The 21,787-nt window shown below is 39.1% G+C and overlaps 2 protein-coding genes and 2 long non-coding RNA genes across 7 annotated transcripts in view; 1 reads left to right on the top strand and 3 right to left on the bottom strand.

Moving 5' to 3' along the window:
- LOC109202267 (uncharacterized) overlaps positions 1 to 21,787 on the bottom strand; it is a 712,495-nt gene that overhangs the window by 83,412 nt on the left and 607,296 nt on the right. The window lies entirely within an intron of this gene.
- The window catches only part of poc1a (POC1 centriolar protein A), a 51,004-nt gene continuing 32,828 nt past the window's right edge, over positions 3,612 to 21,787 (top strand). The window contains exons 1-7 of one of the 3 annotated variants that reach the window (XM_019359314.2): positions 3,612 to 3,667; positions 10,707 to 10,791; positions 10,888 to 11,059; positions 11,272 to 11,451; positions 13,038 to 13,145; positions 14,344 to 14,459; positions 17,542 to 17,675. In XM_019359314.2, the coding sequence (XP_019214859.1) occupies positions 10,779 to 10,791; positions 10,888 to 11,059; positions 11,272 to 11,451; positions 13,038 to 13,145; positions 14,344 to 14,459; positions 17,542 to 17,675 (723 nt within the window). In that variant the 5' untranslated portion in view covers positions 3,612 to 3,667; positions 10,707 to 10,778. Of the gene's footprint in view, positions 3,668 to 4,971; positions 5,331 to 9,732; positions 9,844 to 10,706; positions 10,792 to 10,887; positions 11,060 to 11,271; positions 11,452 to 13,037; positions 13,146 to 14,343; positions 14,460 to 17,541; positions 17,676 to 21,787 lie in introns of those variants that run through there. The other 2 variants (XM_005459038.4, XM_013277063.3) reach the window with 2 other exon arrangements.
- Positions 5,927 to 21,777, bottom strand: LOC112846914 (uncharacterized). Of its 2 annotated transcripts, none has more exons than XR_003220130.1 (3): positions 21,460 to 21,777; positions 20,502 to 20,607; positions 5,927 to 6,102 (listed from the first exon to the last, which is right to left on the bottom strand). It is a non-coding gene; the product is annotated as an uncharacterized LOC112846914 (long non-coding RNA). The 2 variants fall into 2 exon arrangements; XR_003220129.1 differs by lacking the exon at positions 5,927 to 6,102 and adding an exon at positions 17,687 to 18,350.
- Positions 7,004 to 7,898, bottom strand: b9d2 (B9 domain containing 2). Its single transcript, XM_003454551.5, has one exon. It carries the CDS (start codon positions 7,682 to 7,684, stop codon positions 7,157 to 7,159), a length of 528 nt encoding a protein of 175 aa, XP_003454599.1. The 5' UTR covers positions 7,685 to 7,898; the 3' UTR covers positions 7,004 to 7,156.

The following is a 21,787-nucleotide window of genomic DNA, read 5'->3' as shown; positions in this document are numbered from 1 at the left end:
AGAGGAAAAACTTTAGTACTTGCAAAATGAAATATGCACATTTCACACGGCTGTAACACACAGATAAAAATGACAACATGTGCTATCAAATCGTTCACTTTCTACATTCACACTCTTTTTTTTTACTGTGAACCTTCGAACCTGCTCACTTGATATTGAATTGCTTGCTCATAATAAGATTGTAAGACAAGTAATCTAATTGTATGGATGTCACATACAGCTGTTGTCTGTCTGTACAATCCTAAGGCAAGATAGTACTATTAAATCAAGGGTTCTCCTGTCAGATTTCTTTTATACACAGTTTTTGGTAGTTAAATTAAATAAATAGAATAAATAAAATGTATACAAACCAGAATGTTTACACAGTAGTCTTTTTAAAATAAATTGACAAATGTCTAAAGCTGCATCGTACCACATGTGTAAATAAAATTTTTTGGACATTTCCTTATTAAATTAAACAAGCATAGCAGAGACAGCAAGGAAATGTGTCTTTAGTTGATTGTTTCTTTGTTGTAATGACACTTCCTGGCAATAAATCTTATACTATTGGAAAGACAGTTTATCTCCCTTTAAATGGTGCCAGAAAACTTCATTTGTGGGTCGAGCAGCAGACTTGAGCATCTGGGTTGTGGCCATGAAAAACTTGCCAAACAATATATCCTCCTATTGATTCCTGTTTGGTGTAGTTTCTTGGATCGGATTAAAGAAGTCTGAATGAATAAGACATACTGGAAATTTAACTCTTTATTCATTTAACAAACAGGGGTCTCAACGGCATGTTTAGGAACCCTAGACAGTCACAACAGCCTGGCATCTGGTCATGCTGGTCACCAGCTTGGTAACACACACTGCTGTGGGATGGCTTCCCATTCTTCAACCAGCATTTGTAATAAGTCAGCCAGTGTGGTTGTGTTGGTCACAGAAGATTCTCAGAGCTGATATACTAAACTTGCTGCTCTGAAGTCAAATACAAAAACATGGAAACACTGTTTAGATCACTGCACATCAACAGAGGTTTGCCGCTGACAGCACTCATGGTACAGGCATAACTGCAGTGTAACAGCCTATGATAAGACGGAGAGTGCTAGAATGTCCTGTGCTCTGAATAAACCCTGAACACTGTTGGCAGAAACTCCAAAGCATGGCGTAATGACACAATCAGCCTCATTGCCTTTAGGGCAATCAGTTCTCTCAGTGCAAGCAAAGGTAACAAGCAGTCTGCAGCCTTGTATATAATGTACACAGCGCTCAAACTAAAAAAGTCTAAATGATCATTTTTAAAAAGAAAATTTGACCCTCCAACCACCGTTAAATACTTACAGTCTTTATCTTGTCTACTTTATGTCTTGAGAGAATGTTTATTTTTTTTAAATTGCAGTTTCTGTTTTGCATTTCGCTGTCAAACCATGTTGTGACAGACACCAGCGCAATGGTGCAGACCAGTGTAGCAATCGTAAAAAGTTGAGTGGATTTACCAGTCTTCACATTTCCTCATTCACGAGGTTTATCATTGTTTCATTTTGGTATCTAAAAATAAACCAGCCGACTAGTCTTACATTGTTGTGATTGCCCCAAAAGCTGATAAACAAAGACGCAAAATTTGCTCTTCCTGGATGTTATGCTTTTCAGGCTTAAGGCATGCCTTTAAACACCTAAAGACAAAGGATGCTGAGGAATGCTTGGCTGCTGCAAGCAATGCATCATTTGAAAATATTTTATGTGTTTTATAAGAGCCGTCAGACATGCGGCTTTCTTCGGAAAGAAGCCAGTTTCCATAACCCACAGAGCGTCGTAGTGCATTTTACGACACTTTTGACCACATGCTTCACCTGTTGTCACCTATCATCAAAGTGGACGTGACAAATGGCTGTGTGACATATAAATGTGTCTTGTAATGACTGTTACTGGTAGAAAAAAAACACCATCACCATCACATCTCAGTTTCCAGGGAATATGATATGATAATGTCTATGATCATTTTTCTGAATAGAATACAAAGGAAAGAGGAACTTCAATTAAGGAAATAATACATCCTTCTACGCTGTCATATTGTAATATTAGTCACAGTGGTTTTGATGACTTTAACTGCCTTTGAGGTATTTAAAATTATTTCAAATGTTAACACATTCGTTAACATTCATTAATATACAAATTATTGACTCTGTCGACAAGACTGCTACAGACTGAGAGTTCACATTAGCTGAGTTAAGGATATAAGGGTTTCATATTTGCAGGGTACATTAGCTCATGCCCCAGCCTAAAGTTTAACAGCTAATCGAATCAAAAGAGTTTATGCACTGGAAAAATCAACCCATAGTTAAAAAAAATAATAATTTTAAAATAAATAAATCTTTAGAAATAAAATATCTGAATAGCTATCAAATTAGCCAGCGTATCCAGATCAGCTCTGGCACAAAGGTGAACTTGTCATTTTGAAGTCTAAGGCCACGTCTCTCTCAGTTGTGTAACACATAACACACAGTGTGCAAATGTAAAGAGCTGGACCTGTTGAAACTTTGCCTGTGTTAAGCCAGCTGTTGCCCCATGCTACGGTCCCCACAGCTTCCTCTCTCACTGCGCATCAAAAGGCTCTGTGTTTGACAAAAAGGCCCATTCGAAACTCCAAACAGGAGTCGAGAACCCCATGAGATAAAACACACACCATGAAAAACATCCTCCCGCTGCACTGAAAAGGAAACTGTTTCTGTAGACAAAGCTCTGATTATTCATCGCAGCTATATCCTACTACCCTTAAACTGCGCACACATGCGCTGATAAGACATGCTCAGTTTTCAGATAGACGTATGAATATTTACTGCCCTGTAAACGTGCTGCATGATTCTCTGTATCACGCAGGAGCAAGTAAACTGTGCTGAGTTTAAGTGTCTAGCTGCAGTGAGAAGAATTTCAGATTGTTTTTCTGTTTCTCTTCCTTGTTCCTTCTCATCACAGTCATCAGTCACCTACTGGAATCTTAGGATTATACAAGGTGGTGCAATCAGTGCTGTCCCCATATGCAAACAACACTTATTTATAAGCTATTAACAGTGATGAATTACATTGTATGAGAACGCTTTAGCGGAGAATGCATTGTTAAAGTGTAGTGTACAGACAGTAAACCTGTGGGTGTGTCTTTGTTTAGTTTACTGTAACTAAATGTATGAGGGCTGCGGCAAATACAAACTGTTTCCTTTGTTGATTGAATTAAACGCCTTAAAACCGATAGAAACCAGTGCCGGCTTCTATTGTAGGCTGCTGTAGTCATTTTACTTTAATGTCAGTGGTCACTGTAACCTGCTTCGGTGTTCCATCAGGAAGGATATCTGGTGTAAAACTCTGCCAAATTAAATAAGCAGGGAAGATGAAACCATTTTTAAAAAACATGCTCACTGTGTCCTCAAAACTACATATATAGCCATAACATATAAAGATTCTTATATTATTGCTGACATTACCCCAAAATAAGTTGTTTAAAATCTTCCCCCCCCCCTTTCCTGGATTTTCTTGTACTTCTACCACCATCTTTGCTTTTCATTGCTTCACATCTCTCATAGTTTCTCATGTTTTGAGTGCTGCACCTCTCTCTCTTACAGTAACCCTGCTGCAGCTTCACGAGATGCCTTACATTTGAACCATTTAAGCAACTTCTGGAAAGAAGTGTGGCTAGGTAAATCATTTTACTTACAATTTTTAAACAAGTGTCTCTAGAGTGTGCAGCAGATTGCACTGCCTTGCTTTTGTGAGTTTGCTTTAAAGAAAAGGAAAAAAAGAAACATGACATCATACTGTAAAAACAATGTGAAAATAACATAATTATAGCTGGTAATGCTGAATAACTATGTGGTGATATTTGTATTGCATTACTGGTATTTGTGGTATAAATGACTGGCCATGTGACAAACCTTATGGTTGAAAAAGGCCATGGGTGGGGATTTAGTTGAAGAATGAGTTTATGTACACATTGAATAAGTAAGCAGAGAAGAATAACTCTTAAATTAATTATCCTTCAGTTTTAGTTTATGTGTTGGATTTTTACTCCATCAATCCGTTCTAAATATTTGCATCCCTGTGCTTACTGTTATTTGAATGTTTAACTTCCCGGATTACTTCTGCTAAAATGACATCATGATCTGACCTGTTCTCAGGAATGTATCTCTAATCTTTGCTATGGTGACAGGTTTGCTGTACGTCAGTAGCTGTGATTCAGTAGAGTGGGGTTACTCACTGTTATTAGCTGGTTTTGACCATCAAATGTTAGGTGACACAGGCAATGAGTGGCTTACCACGTCTCAATGGCAATTCCCACAGACTCCAGGTCACATTTAAATTCATTAGTTATATCCATAGTCATTATTTCTGTTAAATACTTCCAAGATGATTTTTTCTAAATTTTATGTATGAGTGTTTTCAAAATCTTCACAATGAAAAAAGTGCACACTGAATGTGACAAGTGTTTTTCACAGGAGACATTCTGACGTGCCACAAAACCACAAATGTAGTTACCTAGTGTGTACCTGGGAAACCTGTAAAAGACAGTGCCATTGTCATAGTTATCAGGAACACCAACACCTTTCTTATTGGTCATAATGTGACCTGTTGTGGTTCGGCAGACTCAGTCAAAGGAGCCAAAATACTGTATTTGGGTCTAGTAGAGTGGCTCATGTTTAGCCTGATCAGTACTGAAGTAAAATACAGTTATTTTTCATCAGCCTTCACATATCTTATTCTTTACTGAAAATGTTCCGGGATTATATTTTAAGACTATATTTGCACAAGCAGGCGACAGCAAAACCCACGTCAAAGGCCTTCATGTACTTAGCTGCATAAAGCTGATTTACAACTCTGTCTAGTGTACCTCTGCTGACACCTGGTGGCAACTATGAGTTACTACACCTCAAAAAATCGGCCTGATATTGAATTTACCGGGTAACTTATCCTAACGGAACAGCATCACATGAACAATTTTGTAAAACCTGTGTGGATTTTATTTGGCTATATTTCATATCGTTTAAATACTTTGACGTTAATAGTAAAATGAGAGTTTCGACAGAAACTTTGCTAACGGGATGACTGCCCCTTTAAGAGCGGCGACCAGCTGCTCAGCGCCCAATCGCGGCGCGTAAACTGAACTTTGTTGTTGTCAGCAACTAAGCGCTAACTGTTAGCTAGCGTTAGCCGGCCACCGAGCTAAAGAGGTGATATCTCGCATCCCATTCGTCCTAATACCGGAGGAAAGCACGGTAAAATTTAGCTTGGACGGCTACGACCGTAAACAAGTCGCTTCCATCAGGATTTCGCCTCCGATATCAACAAAAATGACATCTGCGCTGGTGAGTTTAACCTGCTGCTTGAGCCACTGAGATGAAGTTCGTTTCTTATTTGTATTTTCCACAATGTGCCTTCTTGGTTACGAGTTAAAGGCTGATATATCTGTAGATTTATTGCAATACATTATATATATTTTTTATTTGGTATGGTCCCCTTTCTTTTTGCAGCTTGTTTTAGCTTTATTTAGAGCAAGAGCAGATTATAAATCGGGGTAATTTTACTCTTAGTCTTGATTAAATGTCTGTGAAGTCGTTGCAAAGTGACTCATTACTCAGTCTGCTGCGTGTTCAATGTAATATATACATTTATACTAATGTAACAACCAGCCTGTGTAGTCGTGACAGCCACATATGTTATGTAAATGATACACTGAAAGTTTAATGGTATCGTTTTACTCATTTGTCATGATCTAAGTTGCCTTTGCAGATTAAATGTATCATTTTGCAGTCAAAGTGACTAACAAGCAATTAATATGCCAACAATCTGATATTCTGTGTACGGTAATTACAGTATATTGAAGTTATGAGAAAAGACAAAACGATAGAGTCATTTATGCCACTACACTCACTGTCCACTATATTAGGTGCACCTCGCAAGTGCTGGGTTGAGCGGCCTTTTTGCCTTGAGAGCTGCCTTAATTCTTTGTGTGAAGCTGGAAAAATTCCTCTGAGGTTTTGGTCCATATTGACATGATCGCTTCAGGCAGTTGCTGCAGACTTTTCGGCTGCACATCCATGATGAGAATCTCGTGCTCCACCACATCCCAAAGGTGCTCTGTTGGATTAAGATCTGAGTAAGTGAACATGGTGCATAAAACCCCTGAAAGCAGCCTTCAGAAGATGGGTACACTGTGGCCATGCTGAATGTGATCAGCAACAACCTCAAGTAGGCTGAGGTGTTTAAATGATGCTCAATTGTTAATAAGGGGCCCAAAGCGTGGCATGAAAATATCCCACACAACTTTTAACTTGTAACAGTGTTACATGTTGTGTAGCCTATGTGCTTCAAGGCTCAACAAGTTGTGCATTCAGAGATGCTTGTAACCAGTGACAAACAAACAAGAAAACAAGCTTATTTTAAGTTTGCATAAACTAAACCTCATTTTGAAGAAAGGATGGTCAAAGCCTCTCTTTGATGAACTCCAAGAGTAACTCATAAGACACTATGACAATAGATATTCTGTGCAATACAGTCATGCACCATACACCACAGTATCTGGTAACTGAAGGAAAAAAAATATACTCTTTAAAAGTCTCTCCAGTTCTTTCCTTGTGAGGTTGTTGTTGTTAATATGAAGTAAGATAACTCATTTTATAATTTTCTTAAAAAGTAGTGACTGGTGCCAGACTAGCAGGGAACTCCTACATCTTTTGATAAACAATATTTGCTGCCAGTGAATGGCTCACACTTGGAACCAAAATGATACATTTCAGTATAGTATTTGCCCCTACTCCTAATCTGTAGCAGGCTATTAATGACTTAATCCAAGTAACAATCCTGTTAGTCGTACAACTTAAAATCCAAAATAAAAAGTAAATGTGGCTTTACATAATATAATATAACAATGCATTTAAGAAAGCAGCATTAAATGAGGCGTGGTTGCACGGAATATCGCTAATAAGAGCCAGTTTTATATTATTTTTATATTAAAAATACAAATCAGCAAGAAACCAACTTCAGTAAGAGAATATTTTCTTTATTTACATATAGTTTGTAAAAAATAGTGTAGTTAAGAAAAAAAAAATAGTACAGAATTCTACTAAAAGCAAGTGACTCAAATATGATCTATAAAAGTTTCTATTTTCTGTCTTTCTGCCATTTCAAAATCTCAACACTCGACACCATATTTGTCAAAGTGTCTCGTGATGATGCCCAGCTCCAGCTCCACAGTCCCCATGGCTTCGGTGTGCAGTCTGTATCTGTCCGCCCCGCTGTAGATCAGGTCAGGGCTGAGGAGCTGGGGACCTCCGCCGACGAACATTTGCGCCAGCCGTTCTTGCCAGGAGCCCACAGGCCTCCAGGTCGCACAGCTTATTCGGTGATGTCCCGGACTAGAAGGGACGTGGCAGAAACCATAACCATAGAGTTGGCACCGTCCGAAAGAATCCTGATGCCACACCTCTAGGTGAATCTTCGGCCAGCCTTGCAGCCCTTTGGTCGCGTAGTGCAGATCGATCGGGTGGCTCCAGTACGCTATGTCTCCGATTTGGGGGCTATCCACCTGGGTCTGACCCTCCTTCAGCCCGGATAAAAGCCGCCATGCTTCTCCCGTATGAATTCCCCATTTGCAAAACAAAGTCTTTTCCGGGAAACCACTTGCACCAATGATCTGCCCTATAATGTGCAGCTCTGCCATGTCACACTGGTTCTCTTTAACCAGAAAATGTGGCACGGAAAGTCCTGTTTTGTCTCTCCGATGTTAACGGCTAGCTTAGCGGCTAGCTAAACTAACGGCTAAACGTCTCCTTGGTAACCGCCTACCGTGATTTGCTATATAGCCATATACCCCCTGAGTTCGGCCTCGCAGGCACCACTTCCGGTACGAATCCCGTCCAACATTATGAAGACCCAAAGCTTCACCTTTATAAAGTTGTTTGTCATTAATGAATAATTAATTTTCACTAATTATAATATTGGCAATATTATTCCTGATCTATAATAAACGTGTGTGGTGAAAACGCGGTGGTGTCACGAATTTGGAACTACACCCTTACAGGTTGAACTCAGGGTTAAATTAGTCCTAGTACGAGTTGTTTCTGTTTTTCATGCATTGTTTATAAAAGCCCGTTCGTCGAAGACCTAAAACACCCCTTCATATTAATACTTTTTAATGAACTCGTGACGAAGAATTTACTTAATTGCTCGATTTCTCTGAAGTTTAATCGGTCTTTGGAGTCTGTGAACACTGTGAAACAGCGCCAGTACGCGGCTGTACTGCGCCCAGACTCCACAGTTAAACCAGTCTTACACTCCATGGTGGACTTTTTACAGTATATAAAAGGATTTATGTATACAGTATTTTACCTTATATTTTAAATGAGAGATAGAAATGATATTTTATGAAAAACCCAAGCTTGGGAGTAGCGTGAAATGTCACTGCGCATTTGTTAAAAGGAGGATTAAACTTTGGAATAGTTGTTTAGGCATAAAGTCAAAGTCAAAGTCAGTTTTATTTGTCAATTTCTTCAGATGTACTTGCCATACAAAGGAATTGAAATTACGTTTCACACTGCATAGACATAGACAACAATAAAGTGCAGATGCACAACATTTAGGTAACATACAGGATATAACAAGACAGGACCTAACATATAATAAAGTGTTCCACAGTGTGCCCTGGAAAGTAGTGTACTAGTCTACTTGAGGTAGTCCCAGGTTGTGGTTGGTAAGTGTTTTTGTTTTAATGCAGCATAAGACTGTAGCAGCAGTAATAGTAATATAAATAATATAAATAGTGCTAAAAAAAATACTAAAAATATATAGCAGCAGGTGTGTGCAATTGTAATGCAGAGGTAGTTGTTTCCAGTCAGGAATGTAGAGAGTGTTTCCTTGTTGTGGAGTGTGTGTGTGTGTGTGGGGGGGGGGTAGAGTCCAGTCTGTCTTCCTATAGTTCTGCCAATCTGGTGATTCTGCTGGCTGGGAGCCGGGAGGGGAGAGAGTTCAGCAGTCTCACAGCCTGGTGGATGAAGCTGTTGGTGAGCCTGGTAATGCGGGAGCGGAGACTTCTGTATCTTTTTCCGGAGGGCAGGAGGCTGAACAGACAGTGCGCGGGGTGGGTTGCATCGTTGACAATTGTGATGGCTTTGCGGGTAAGGCGGGTGGTGTAGATGTCTTGCAGGGAGGGGAGTGGTACACCAACTATCCTCTCAGCTGTTCTCACAATGCGTTGTAGAGCTTTCCTGTTATAGTCAGTGCATTAGTTTAATTAGTTTAATTAGTTTTAACTTTAGCCTAAACATATTCGGGTTGTCATATAAATGAACCAGATACAAAGAAATGAAATACATTTAAACCTGCTACTTTTAGATCACATTGTACTTCTAGGAACATTTAATTTCATTTATTTGAAAACGTTCTTAAGTGGTAATTTACCTTTACCACTTACAGGATGTAATTTAAGTTGCATTTCTGTACAAAATTGTTACATATAATTTTTGTTTTTATCTAGCTGACATACAAGTTAGTGTATTTCTCGCAAGGATCTTGCTGGCATTAGTGAAACTTTCTTTGAAATGGATTGAACATTGTTAGACTGAGATAGTGATTAAACTGTGAGAATGTAATCAAACTGTTTATCAAAGGGAAACTGTGATTTTTAAGACACTCAAGCCTAACACTGGCTGGTATATGTTAGGTTGTAACCAGCTGTTGTTGTTTGGTTGCCTCGTTATTAACTGCCTTGAAATGCTAATGATGACAATAAGTAACTGCAATGATATCTGGAATAAATAAGCATGTTTATGCACATTTTCACGTATTAGAGCGGTTGCTTCCGTTCAGAAGATGAGGGTTGAGGTGAGGAGGGCTAGTATGCCGTTTCAATGATCCCAAAACGCATCAGTTCGGTCACTGAATATGCTGAGCCTCAGAATGTGGTGTAACCCCGGTTTGCATGCTTTTGTGTACATATTTGTCAATAGCTGTTTCTTGTAAAATCTTGATGAAAACTTTCCCAGAAGAGCAGAGGCAGCCATGGTAACATATTATTGGCCATGGGTTTTGCAATGAGATGTATCACACACAGTGGGTGCTTTTCACAGTAAACATTTTGACTAGCAGCACAAGTGTTACTGCTAACATAAACACAGACTCGTTTCCATTCACGTGTCATACTAAGTCGTGACTGTGAACCTGTTCTAGGAGCCTAAAACCAAAACAGCGTATTTTTATTAATCTTTATTTATTTATGTATTTGGTGTGAAATGTCTGAAAAATCAAAAGCTGAAAGAGCATTAATTGAGTGAACCCATACTTTACTTTGGTGTCATAGAAGTGCCTTGTGTATTCTAAACCTTATGTGTGTAGTTGGGATGTTGTTAGCGATTTTATGGAGAGTTAGAAATTTACTCTGTGTTATTTTCCGACAGACTTAAGAGAGTGAAAAAGAATAACTGCGCAAAATCAGAGAACCTCATTATTTTAGCTACAAATCATAACTATGGGGTTCTTTGCTCATGTTTCCAGGCCAGTTTTAGTCACATCATACACCCACATAGTCGTGATGAGGAAGAAATAGCACTTCTTCAGTGATAATCTCTTAGTAAATAGTACCAAAGTTTCTGTTTCCCAAATGTCTTAACTTATTGCTTATTATTGTAGCTTTTGTAGTCATGATGACATTTTAACATTTTGACATGACTCTCTGTTTGCTCCCATAGTCTGATCCAACCCTAGAAAGACATTTCAAGGGTCACAGGGACACCGTAACAAGTGTGGACTTCAGCTGCAACATGAAACAAATCGGTAACAATCTGTTTGCCTGTTTGCTGTTGCCTTTGTCTTTTCCTTTTTGGAAATACATGATGTTCTCACTCACATCTGTGCTTCATCCTCTTCTAGCCACAGGCTCCGTGGATTCCCGTGTGATGATCTGGAACATGAAACCTCAGATGCGAGCGTATCGTTTTGACGGACACAAAGACGCCGTAATTTCCGTCCACTTTTCCCCATCGGGCCATCTGGTGGCCTCTGCCTCCAGAGACAAGACTGTACGTCTTTGGGTGCCAAGCATGTAGGTGTTAAAGTAAAATCTTTCTGTCTTTTCTGTTTTTTATTCCACCACCGGTTTACTACAGAGGACAATGATCGTGACTCATAAAGAGCAGCAACTACTGAATGTTGTTTGTCTCCTTCTGCCAGCATGGAGGAAGGCACACATTGCTGAACACCTTCTGGGTTTTGCTTGTTTGTTTTAAACTTAAGTAATGTCTTGTGTCCATACAGGAAGGCTGAGTCAACAGTATTCAGGGCTCACACTGCCACTGTGCGCAGTGTTAACTTTTCTGGTGATGGACAGACTCTGGTCACGGCCTCTGATGACAAGACAATTAAAGTGTGGACAACCCACAGGCAAAAGTTCCTCTTCTCTCTCAACCAGCACATCAACTGGGTCCGCTGTGCCAAGTATGAGACACACATTTAACACGATACAATACATCATATTAGGACATTTTGATAGATTTACACTTCAGGCATCACATTATGATCTTTGACAGATAAAGAGAATTACACTGATCATTTCCAAAATGCATCTTTTTCGGGCTGTTCCTGCTCAGTATCTAACAATAGTAGTCCAAAAAAAGGAAGTTCCAAGTTCCCCAGATCCCAATCCAATCCAGTATCTGGTGGATGTGCTGGACAAATAAATCCCATAAATGGCCTAACCTCGCATCTTACAAGAATGAAAGCATCTGTTGCTAACATATTGGTGCCAGATACCATAGCACACCTTCAAAGCTATGGTGGAGTCCATGGCTCAACAGGTCTGACCTGCTTTGGCAGCAAAAGGGGGACCAACACATTATTAAATCTGTTTTCAATTGTCTGATGACCTGCTAGCTTCATTGAATCGGTTGTGTGACTGCTTGAAAGAGGTCACAGAGTGGCTGTCAGCCAATTCTCTCATTTTAAATGATAAGAAAACTGAGATTATGGTGTTTGATAGTCACACTCCACGAGATCAGCTAGCTGCCCGATTTGGTCCTTTTGCTTGCTTTCTTACAGACACTGTAAGTAATCTAGGCGTTTTCCTGGATAGTTCGTTTAAGCTGGATAAACAGGTTTCCTCTGTGGTTAAATCTGGCTTCTTCCAATTGCACCAAATTTCTAAGGTCAAACGTTTAATACCGTACAAAGTTCTTGAAAAACTTTTCCATGCCTTTGTGACCTCCAGATTAGATTATTGTAACTCGCTCTACTCTGGACTCCAACTCACTCACATCCAACGATTACAGCTTGCTCAGAATGCTGCGGCTCGTCTCCTAACCGGAACTAGAAAGTTTTTGCCTCCATTACTCCAGCGCTCTCTGATTTACATTGGCTGCCTATTAAATTTCGTATTGATTTTAAAGTTCTGCTGCTTACTTTCAAATGCCTAAACAACCTTGCGCCTGACTATCTCACCGACCTCCTCAGTCTCTATACTCCCAGCCATTCTTTACGATCATCTGGTCAGTTACTTCTGGCCCAGCCCAGGCACCGTCTGAAGACTAGGGGTGATCGTGCCTTTGCCTCTGTAGCACCAAATCTCTGGAATAGTCTTCCTGCTACCATTCGTGCCTCTAAATCCATTCAATCCTTTAAAGCACGCTTGAAAACTTACCTATTCGACCTGGCTTTTCCAATTTGCTAATTCTTACCACTCATTAATTGCTGTATTGTTACTCATTTCTTTGGATTATCATAAATTCTCCCTATCTCTACTTACTAATGCCTTTGTTTGTTTCTCTATTTTACCTTGTTTTAATGACTAACTGCTCAGTGTAATCTTTTACTGTTTATTCCTTACTGTGAAGCACTTTGGTGTACCCCCTGGTTTTAAACGTGCTATATAAAAAAAATTGTATTGTATTATATTAGGCAGGTGGTCATAATGTTATTCCTGATGCCTGGTGTATATCTGACCTTTTCCATTACACCATGCATTTTTGAACATATTTTATACAGATTGAGCATTAATCATTTACATTTATTTTATATTATTATTGCAGGTTTTCTCCAGACGATCGCTTGATTGTGTCATCCAGTGACGATAAGACCATAAAGCTGTGGGACAAAAACAGCAGAGAGTGCATTCATTCTTTCTATGAACATGCTGGGTGAGCACTTGCGAGCACCTGAATGATGAATAGGAGGAGCTAGGAGTATTTATTTATTTTTGTCAGTTTTCTGCTGGTGTTCGAGTAAGGTCAGAGAAAATCTTTACAAGTGCACTGATGCAACGGCAGTAAATGCTGAAAAAAATCTGACAGAGTCAATCCCCTAACCATTTGTTATCCTGTTCAAATGTTTATGACGAAGGCACTGAACACCTGCTCAGTCATTACACATGTGCCCTATTCCCTTGTACATTGTGCAGTCTGTTATACTGAGACACTTTAATGAGACACTGGCTGTGTCAGTCTTTGATACATTTAATATCCTGTTTTATCTAATGTCTTTCTTCTTATTTCTTTCTACCTTTATTGTGTTTTTATTTAGATTCTTACATACTGAGCTCATTTCTTTTATGTAGTTTTAGCTTATTGTGTTGAGATGATGATAAGATGAGATATACTTTATCCCATATCTTTTCTTACAGCAGTTGAAACACTTGAGATAATAATGATTAATGTTAAAATGCCTCTCTTCCAAGCAAAACGCATTGTTATAGAGGATGAGGGCATGAGGTATAAAAGACTTCCTGTATCCTTGTGGCAGCAGAGCTGAATCAGTCAGGATAACCTTTACGCCTGCCTGTAGGAAGTGATGCAGAGGGTGGTCAGGATTAGCATCAACATCCTGTCCCATGATAGACTCAGGTCAACCACCGTCTCTCTGGTTTTTCTCGACCACTCAACAGAATCATCTGCTAGTGCTCTTTAGAGAATCAATCATCAGTGTATTTCTATAGGTTACCACACAGTTGTACTGAAAGTCTGAGAAGTTCAAGGTGAACAGGAATGGAGACATCCCAATCACAGCTTAATTTATTTTGGTGCCGTATGCCACTACATAAGAAAAAATAAAAAAACGAAATTGGGGGGGGGGGAGGGTCCAGAGAAAGCTGTATACTTTTTTTATTTCCCAACATTTGGAATAAGACATTGCAAAAAAGGCTTCATGTCTCTTGAAGTGTTTTAAAATAGTTAAATCTCTAACTATAAACCTTAAATCTCTAACCCTTCCCTCCAATGGCTAAAGCTTTTGTGTTGTTTGGATTGACCTTCTGGGTTAATCCAGGATTTTAAATCTTTTAAATCCATGTTTCTCCTTTACTTTGCCTTCCTTTGTTTTGTTTTTTTCTCTTCTCAAAAGTTATGCAAACTATGTGGACTTTCATCCCAGTGGAACATGTATTGCTGCAGCTAGTACTGACAACTCTGTCAAGGTGTGGGACATCAGATCGCATAAGATGCTACAGCACTATAAAGGTAATATTGATAATATTTAAAACCGTAATCGTTCTTTCTGGTCTTTTTAAGGAGTGAAACCAAAGTTTACACTCAAATGTGACATTTTTTAGCTTCATAGCAACACAGTTATTTGCATTAATTAATGACATCCACATCAATTCTAAAGACATAATAAAATATTTCAACAATCAATGAATGATTTATCACTCTGAGTTTAGTCACTCCCGATGCCTTATATAGAGCATCGGCGTAACTTTGTGCTGAACATTGGGGGGATCAAGATCTCTGTCTAAATTAATAAATAAATAAACCTGGGTAAATTCCCAGATGATTAAACATCCAACTATTTTGCTGGTAATAACTGAAATGAGTAAAGAAAATCAACAGCCTATTTATGCAAGATAATTCATAATTTTATTGGGGGGGGTTATATTGGTTGGGTCTGATTATTGCGGGGGGGCATAACCCCCCTAACTCCCCTAACCCCCCTGGAAATTACGCCCCTGATATAGAGCTTTATTCTGTAACCCCAGATTTATCATATGCTAAGTCAGTCCCATAGAAACAACAAAAGCCACAGGTTTTGTTTGTTTTAATGTATGGTACTTTTGGCCAAAGTTTAGACATCTGCTGTCAGTAAATTGCAGTACAGCCAAAGTACCTTTGAATGATTATGTTAAAGAGAAATTACTGAAATCACACACAGGCAAATTTATATTAATGGTAAGGAATGTTATTGATCTTTTGCATATTCATTAAACTTAATGTTGATGCCTTTTTGTCAGTCTTGCGCTCAGGCTTGTTGCTCTAATTGCCCCTCTTAAATGGATTTCAGTTGTTAGATCTAATAATGGATAATTACATCTGTCTGAGGAGATTTGGTATGAAGATAGAAGCTTCTCCTCCTCCTCTTTCATTTTTTTCTGGCCCTACTTTTCATCTGGAGTTATTTTCTCATTTTGCTAACTTAAAGTGTAAAAATTGGGAGTGGCTAGTGTTAGACACACATGGGACTGAATAATGTTTTTAGATGTCAAATGATTAATGAATAGTTTAAGGTCCTGATTAGAAAACCTTTAATGAAAAATTGTTTAGGGGTTTGTATGAATAAGCCAAAATCAATAGCAGTAACATAGCAAGTGGCAGTGGCACAATGTTTATGTTAACCGTCTGTGCACATTATTTGGTAATTTATTAAACTGGTTTGTTTCCATGAGGCAGAGCCATACTATACAAACACCCACTGCTCTGTGCTCTTTCGTAGCTATTCAGCATCTTTTCCCAGCTTGTGGTATCAGTATGCCTGCAAGTGTGTTGTAGCCTCTGTAAACCAGGAGAGGGACCTATTGCTTGCTAATTTGTCAGCTGCTCATTCATGTATGGCGGGATTGTTTAAGTCTACGGAGGTCACGATTAGTTCTTTGTTCTTAAGGCAACTCGATGTATTAGTGTGTGGTAATAAAAAGCAGGTGTTAAGCTGTTCTCAGTTAAGCAGGATTTGCAGCAGTGTGATGTACAGCAGCAGTACACTTCAATGGCAGCTAATTTAGTCCTTTGAGGTAAAAGTGCCTTTAAGCAAGAAATTCTCATTCTCACAACTCAAAGCAGTGCTTGTGTTGCTTTAAAACATCTGAATCAGGGAGGGGGAGGAGGGGGGGTGCTCATGTTGCTCATCTGTTGAGTGTGAGCTGAGTCCCTACTGCAATTGTCATCCTCTCTTTCTCTCTCTCCCTCTGACTGTTGCTGTATAATAAAGGCAAAAATGCCAAAAATAAATCTAAAAATAAATATATTATTTCATTAACTGAGCATGTGACTTCCTGTAAAGCTATAACAAGAAAAACGAATCAATAAACATATAAAATATGAAGGATTAAGTATGAGCAGGCATGTAATCTCATTGTATTTTGTATCTGGCAGTTGTGATGTATCTTAATCTGTTCAGTCATTTATTTATTTCTTATTTGGACAGCAGCTGGTCACTAAAAGGTATCACCTGTTCTTCTTTATAATGTATATATAATTTAAATCTCATAGATGCATCAGAGACCACGTAAACTAGTAGATATTGCTCATTTAGATTATTTGAAGAGAATAAATAAACAATTAACTTGTCATAATCATAAAAGCAAAATTTTAAGCATAAATGCCAAATATTTAATGGCTCTGTATTCAAGGTTGTTGAAGTGATATTGAATAATTTAGCACTTTCATTTGCTGGTGTATTGACATTTGGTGAGATCACCTTGCCTTCTCAGTGACCAGTCTACTTCCTGGAATAGTCCTGCATAGTGTTGGCTACCCAGCCCCAAAGATTTGATCTGACAAGAACCAGTCATCCATCCACTCGCCACCAACATGCCCGTTAGAGCAGAGAAGGCCAGATGAATAGGAACGATGGTGCGCGCTTGGGGTTATATTATTATATTATTTTTATTTATTTAATTATTTTTTTTGCTGAACATCAGTCAGCACTGACTCTCTTTATCAGTACTACACTGAAGACCGCCTGCACGCAAGCCTTTTTCTTCTTCTCTTTCTTGCTGTCTGTGATTCTGACAGATTCATCATGACAGATGTAAACTAGCAAAAACACCAACCTAACAGTCAAATTTGCTCACTTTTAAAGTAGAATTACAGAGAATGAATTTTAACATATTCCATGGGCTTATTTTTTTGACTTGTCTGGACTTAATGCATATATATTTATATATATATATATATGTATATATATGTGTGTGTGTGTGTGTGTATGTATATGTATATATTTCCATATTTAATGTTTGCAAAGTGTCAAATGTGGAACACAATGTGATGTGGAAAACCCCAATTTAAGTTAGAACATGTTATTCTGATTGTTACTAATCTGATTATTTTTATGTTTTAAAAGATGTATAAAGACTTTTAAAGTTGGAAAAGGATTCATAGCCCTTCTCTAGATTTACCCCATGGGTTTTTTTCAATGTTACGGGATGTGTTATAGACCACACATTATCATTATCATGATTTCAGCCTGTTTTAAACTCTTTGTGTTTTTGTTTGTTTTTTTTCTTTTTTGTGTGTGTGTGTGTGTGTGTGTGTGTGTGTGTGTGTTTTCCAGTTCACAGCGGTGTGGTGAACAGTTTGTCTTTCCACCCAGCTGGTAATTTCCTAATCACTGCATCCAGCGATTCCACAATGAAAGTCCTGGACCTCGTAGAGGGCAAGCTGCTGTATACACTGCACGGTCACCAGGTAGACACGCATACATGTGACACATAAATATTGTTTAGATGTCCGGCAGGCTTAGCCGTTCTGTTTACCCTCTCATTATCACGAGGGGTTACTTCTGTTGTTTGCTTTGGTTTTCCGCATGTGTTGAGAGTTTGGTGCGAACATTTATGTGTGAGAGTGTTTGACATCTCTTTTGTGTACGTCTGTGAGTGTGTGTGCGTACGTTGCCTTTTTTTGTATATGGGGTATTTTAGTAGTTGCCTGGTGAACGGGCAGCCCACTCATCGTGACTCATCCCAGGGTTGCTGGAAGGAAACGCTACTGTGTTTCTGCCTCCGTTCTTCTGGATCTAGTTCTCCTTTTCTTCCCTTCCTTCTCTGATTTTTGTCCCGTTGTTCCTCTCAGACCTCGGTACGACTCTTTCTTTGCCATCTTTTCGTCACATATTTTCCCCCTTTGTCTCACATCTGATTTACTCACATTTGGGTTGGCAGGGCCACCTGGCCGGACAGCTCACTGACTGTATCGGTTTGTTTAAACAGCCGATGGACTGGGTTGCTGGCTAGTTGTGGAAATCGGCAGCTTGCCAGTACCACATGTGGTCCATCTGTTTATCTATGGCTCTGCTATGTCTCCTCTGCTGTCTTCTCTGTTTCATCTGTGTTTCTTTCCAGGCACTTGCCAAGACTCTCCTTTCTGTCAAGAATAAATAACTTTCATTTTCTCTCTTTACGCCTCCAAATTTGTCATCTCTTATATTGTGTCTCAGTTTGTGTTGTTGTTCTTTTTGGCTCCGCGGTGACACCACCAATCTGTTGGTGCTAGGAGACTAAGAGTGCTAATTGTCTCTCCAATCGCATAGCTGGAGATGGGAGAGACCCCCATCTGTTCAGTGTGGGTGTAAAGGTTTGTGCTGTGTATTTGTGTAGGCCTGTGTGCATTTACCATACGTGAAAACAAGTGTTTTGATGCTGGAGCTGACGAATGTGTTGTTTACCCAGCCTCAGGAGGACATTACCTGATTGGTTTGAATTGTGTTAATTTAGGTTAATTTGTCTCTCTGCTTCACTCGCTGACAACTGACTTTCACAGCATGTTCCAAAACTTCTCAGAAAGTAATTCTTTAACTAAGTGCTTGAGATAATTTTGGATTTTAAAGACATCATGAACAAGATGAGTCGCTTGTCATCCTTAATGGCATAATCTCTTTGAAACTGACTACACTGTGGGACTTCATGTTGTGTGAGAAGTGATTTCAGAAAATAAAATAACTCTGCTGCATGACAGTGTATTCAAACCTTTTATAGTTTTTGAAGCCAGGTTATTGAAGAGCTTGTATGTCAGAATGATTTTGAATGAAATTCTCGCATACAGGGGAGCCAATGCAGCGAAGCCAATACAAGAGAAATATGGTTTCTCTTTCTAGTCCCTGTTGCTGACATATTTTGGATCAACTGAAGGCTTTTCAGGGAGTTTTTAGGGCAGCCTGATAATAATGAATTACAATAGTCCAGCCTGGTAGTAATGAATGCATAAAGTAGGGTTTTTTTGGGCAACACTGAGACAAGATCTAAATATAGAGATTGCACAAATCCCAGAAAACAGTCCTACATATTTATTTAATATGCACATTGAAGGACATATCCTGTTCAAAGATTCCTCACAGTGTTAGTGTGTGATGTCATCCAGAATAAGTATCTGGTGAGACACCATGTTTCTAAGATTTTTAGGACAGAGTAAAATAACCTCAGTTTTTTCTGAATTTGCGAGCAGGAAATTAGAGGTCATCCAGGTCTTTATGGAGTTTAAGACATTCCTGCAGTTTACCTAATTGGTTTGTGTCATCAACTTTATTTTACAGCCAAACCAACTTTTTGAATGTGTAATGGGAAATTTGACACAGGAGACTGAGAGTCATGTTTACTGGCAAACTTTCAGGCTTTTGTCTAGACGGCACATATGTAGTCAGACCCAGAGACCCAGTGGAGATAGAACCCCATTTATCAGTAAATTACAGTCAATAAATGGATTGATCTACAATCATATTTATATCATATTTAGTCATTAAATCTTTTTGTAGGAAGTAGTCCTTCGCACTACTTTTAGTATTACCATACTCAGAGCACACTGCTGTTTTATTGTTGTTTTTTGAGGGTTTTTCTTTCCCATTGTGTGCTAATCAGTAGCAGTAACATATTAAATAAATTATTTTCTACCTGTCACTTTTTCTTCATTGTGCTTTCAGTAAACCCATGATAACTAAGACGGAAAGTGTTATTAGATGACACAGAAGGAGACTTGATAGGTGGCTGTCAATCATATAATCTGACAGTGCACTGCCATGAAGATAAGTGTCTTTGCTTCTTTTATAATTTTTAATGTGCACCAACAAAAGCAGTAATATATAGCTGGGTTGTACATGTAAATAAAATCCATGTGAATGCCAGTAGGCAAAGTTTTTGAATAGAACATGATAGTCTAATGAGGTGATCGTTGTTATCAAAGTGTCAGTAGTTTTAATGTTTGGGCTAAACTGTGAATATGGGGAACAGCTTTCTGAAGAAGTGTGCATCACTTTTCCGGGCCATCACCCTGGTACCACAGCAGTTATAGGAAGGTTTAGAGAACAAACATGTCTTTTCCCCCAAATGTCAGGAGTTAATCTGTATTTCTGTTGCAAGCTGACATTCAAACGTGCATCTTCATGTTTGTATGTTACTGTTACTAATGGTAGATCAGTAAAGAAAGTTCAATTGAAATAATTAATAATGATTTCTTGAGATGCGTCATTCAAGTAATGGCAATTAGAATTTGATGAAATAACAGAAACTAGGACAGGACCCCCACCTCGAGTCTAGACGCTGGCGGTGATGGAGATGGAGGCTTGATGAGGCTCTTTAAGTGACCAGAGTGATGTGGATATGGGTAGGAGGCTGGTTGCACGAATGGAGGTCTGAAAGACAGAATGACAGAAGAACACTGAGATTTAAAGAACATAGAAGGAACAGAAGCTCATTGGCTCACAGAAGGCAGGCAGGAGAGTGTTTGGACAGATACAAATTCAGCGGTTATTGCAGGATCATTAGGAAGGCTGATTTTTTTTTCATAGAAGTTTTGTGAATACATTCTGTCAGTATGTAATGTGTATCAAAATGATTAACTTTTGGATATGGAACTACACGAAATGCATATTTTCATGCCCAAAGACCACATATTTGATGATACACTTCTCAGATTTGTTCCCCATGAGTGAATCTGACATGTAAACATTAATTATTGGTTGTTACAGTGCACTGCTTTGTGCTCTTTGTGGTTTTTGAGTTAAATTTGTACAAAGAAAGTCTTGTACACATGTTACAAGACTGCATAATTAAGAGGGTCTAAGAAACAGTTTTTTTATGCTGATATACAGAACTTTACACAAGCCTAAAGTTCTTTATGACTGTGCTTAAAGGGGACAATTTGGGGGGAAAAAATAGCTTACAAAATAAAAGCGGTAGCAGTATGTTATCGTTCGTGTTAGTCATGCCTTTATAAAGGGCACCATATGGGTCTTGTCTGGTTTGTGCTATCCGTGTTCATTTATCGGTACATAAAATGTACAAGTTAGGTTCATTGCTCTGTCAGGCTGTGTTTGTGAGTGCGTGTGTGCATGCGTGCGTGCATGTGTCTGGCCATGGCAAGTGCCAGCCTGGCAGCAGGCATTAGTCAGAGCACAGACAGAACATGCTGTCTGTCAGGCCGTCGCGTTGCTATAGTGACACTGTCTGCTTCTCTCAGGTGCTTCTGGGAAACCATTCCTCACCCAAACCAGCCTGTCTGGGTGCCAGCCACAGGACACAGCTCCTTTTTTCTTCTCAGCAGACTCCCTGTCCGTTTCTTTTCCAGCACTTGTTTGTTCTTTGCTTCATCCCCTCTTTGAACGCATTCACGGGGCTCAGGCTGAGATCGTTGACCCCATTCTGCATTATGAGGTGGAAAAAAAGAAAGAATAAACTAAGAGGAAACATGATTTCTGAATTTTATTTCCAGCTACATGCACACACACAAAGGATGCCAAAGTCCTGACATCCTTCAGGTGATCCTTTTTGGCTCTGACCATGCGTGACCTCACTCCACCTGAGTTTCTGCTT

Source organism: Oreochromis niloticus, linkage group LG5, assembly GCF_001858045.2.
Source record: "Oreochromis niloticus isolate F11D_XX linkage group LG5, O_niloticus_UMD_NMBU, whole genome shotgun sequence".
NCBI lineage: Eukaryota > Metazoa > Chordata > Actinopteri > Cichliformes > Cichlidae > Oreochromis > Oreochromis niloticus.
This window is presented reverse-complemented; position numbering and strand designations above follow the sequence as displayed.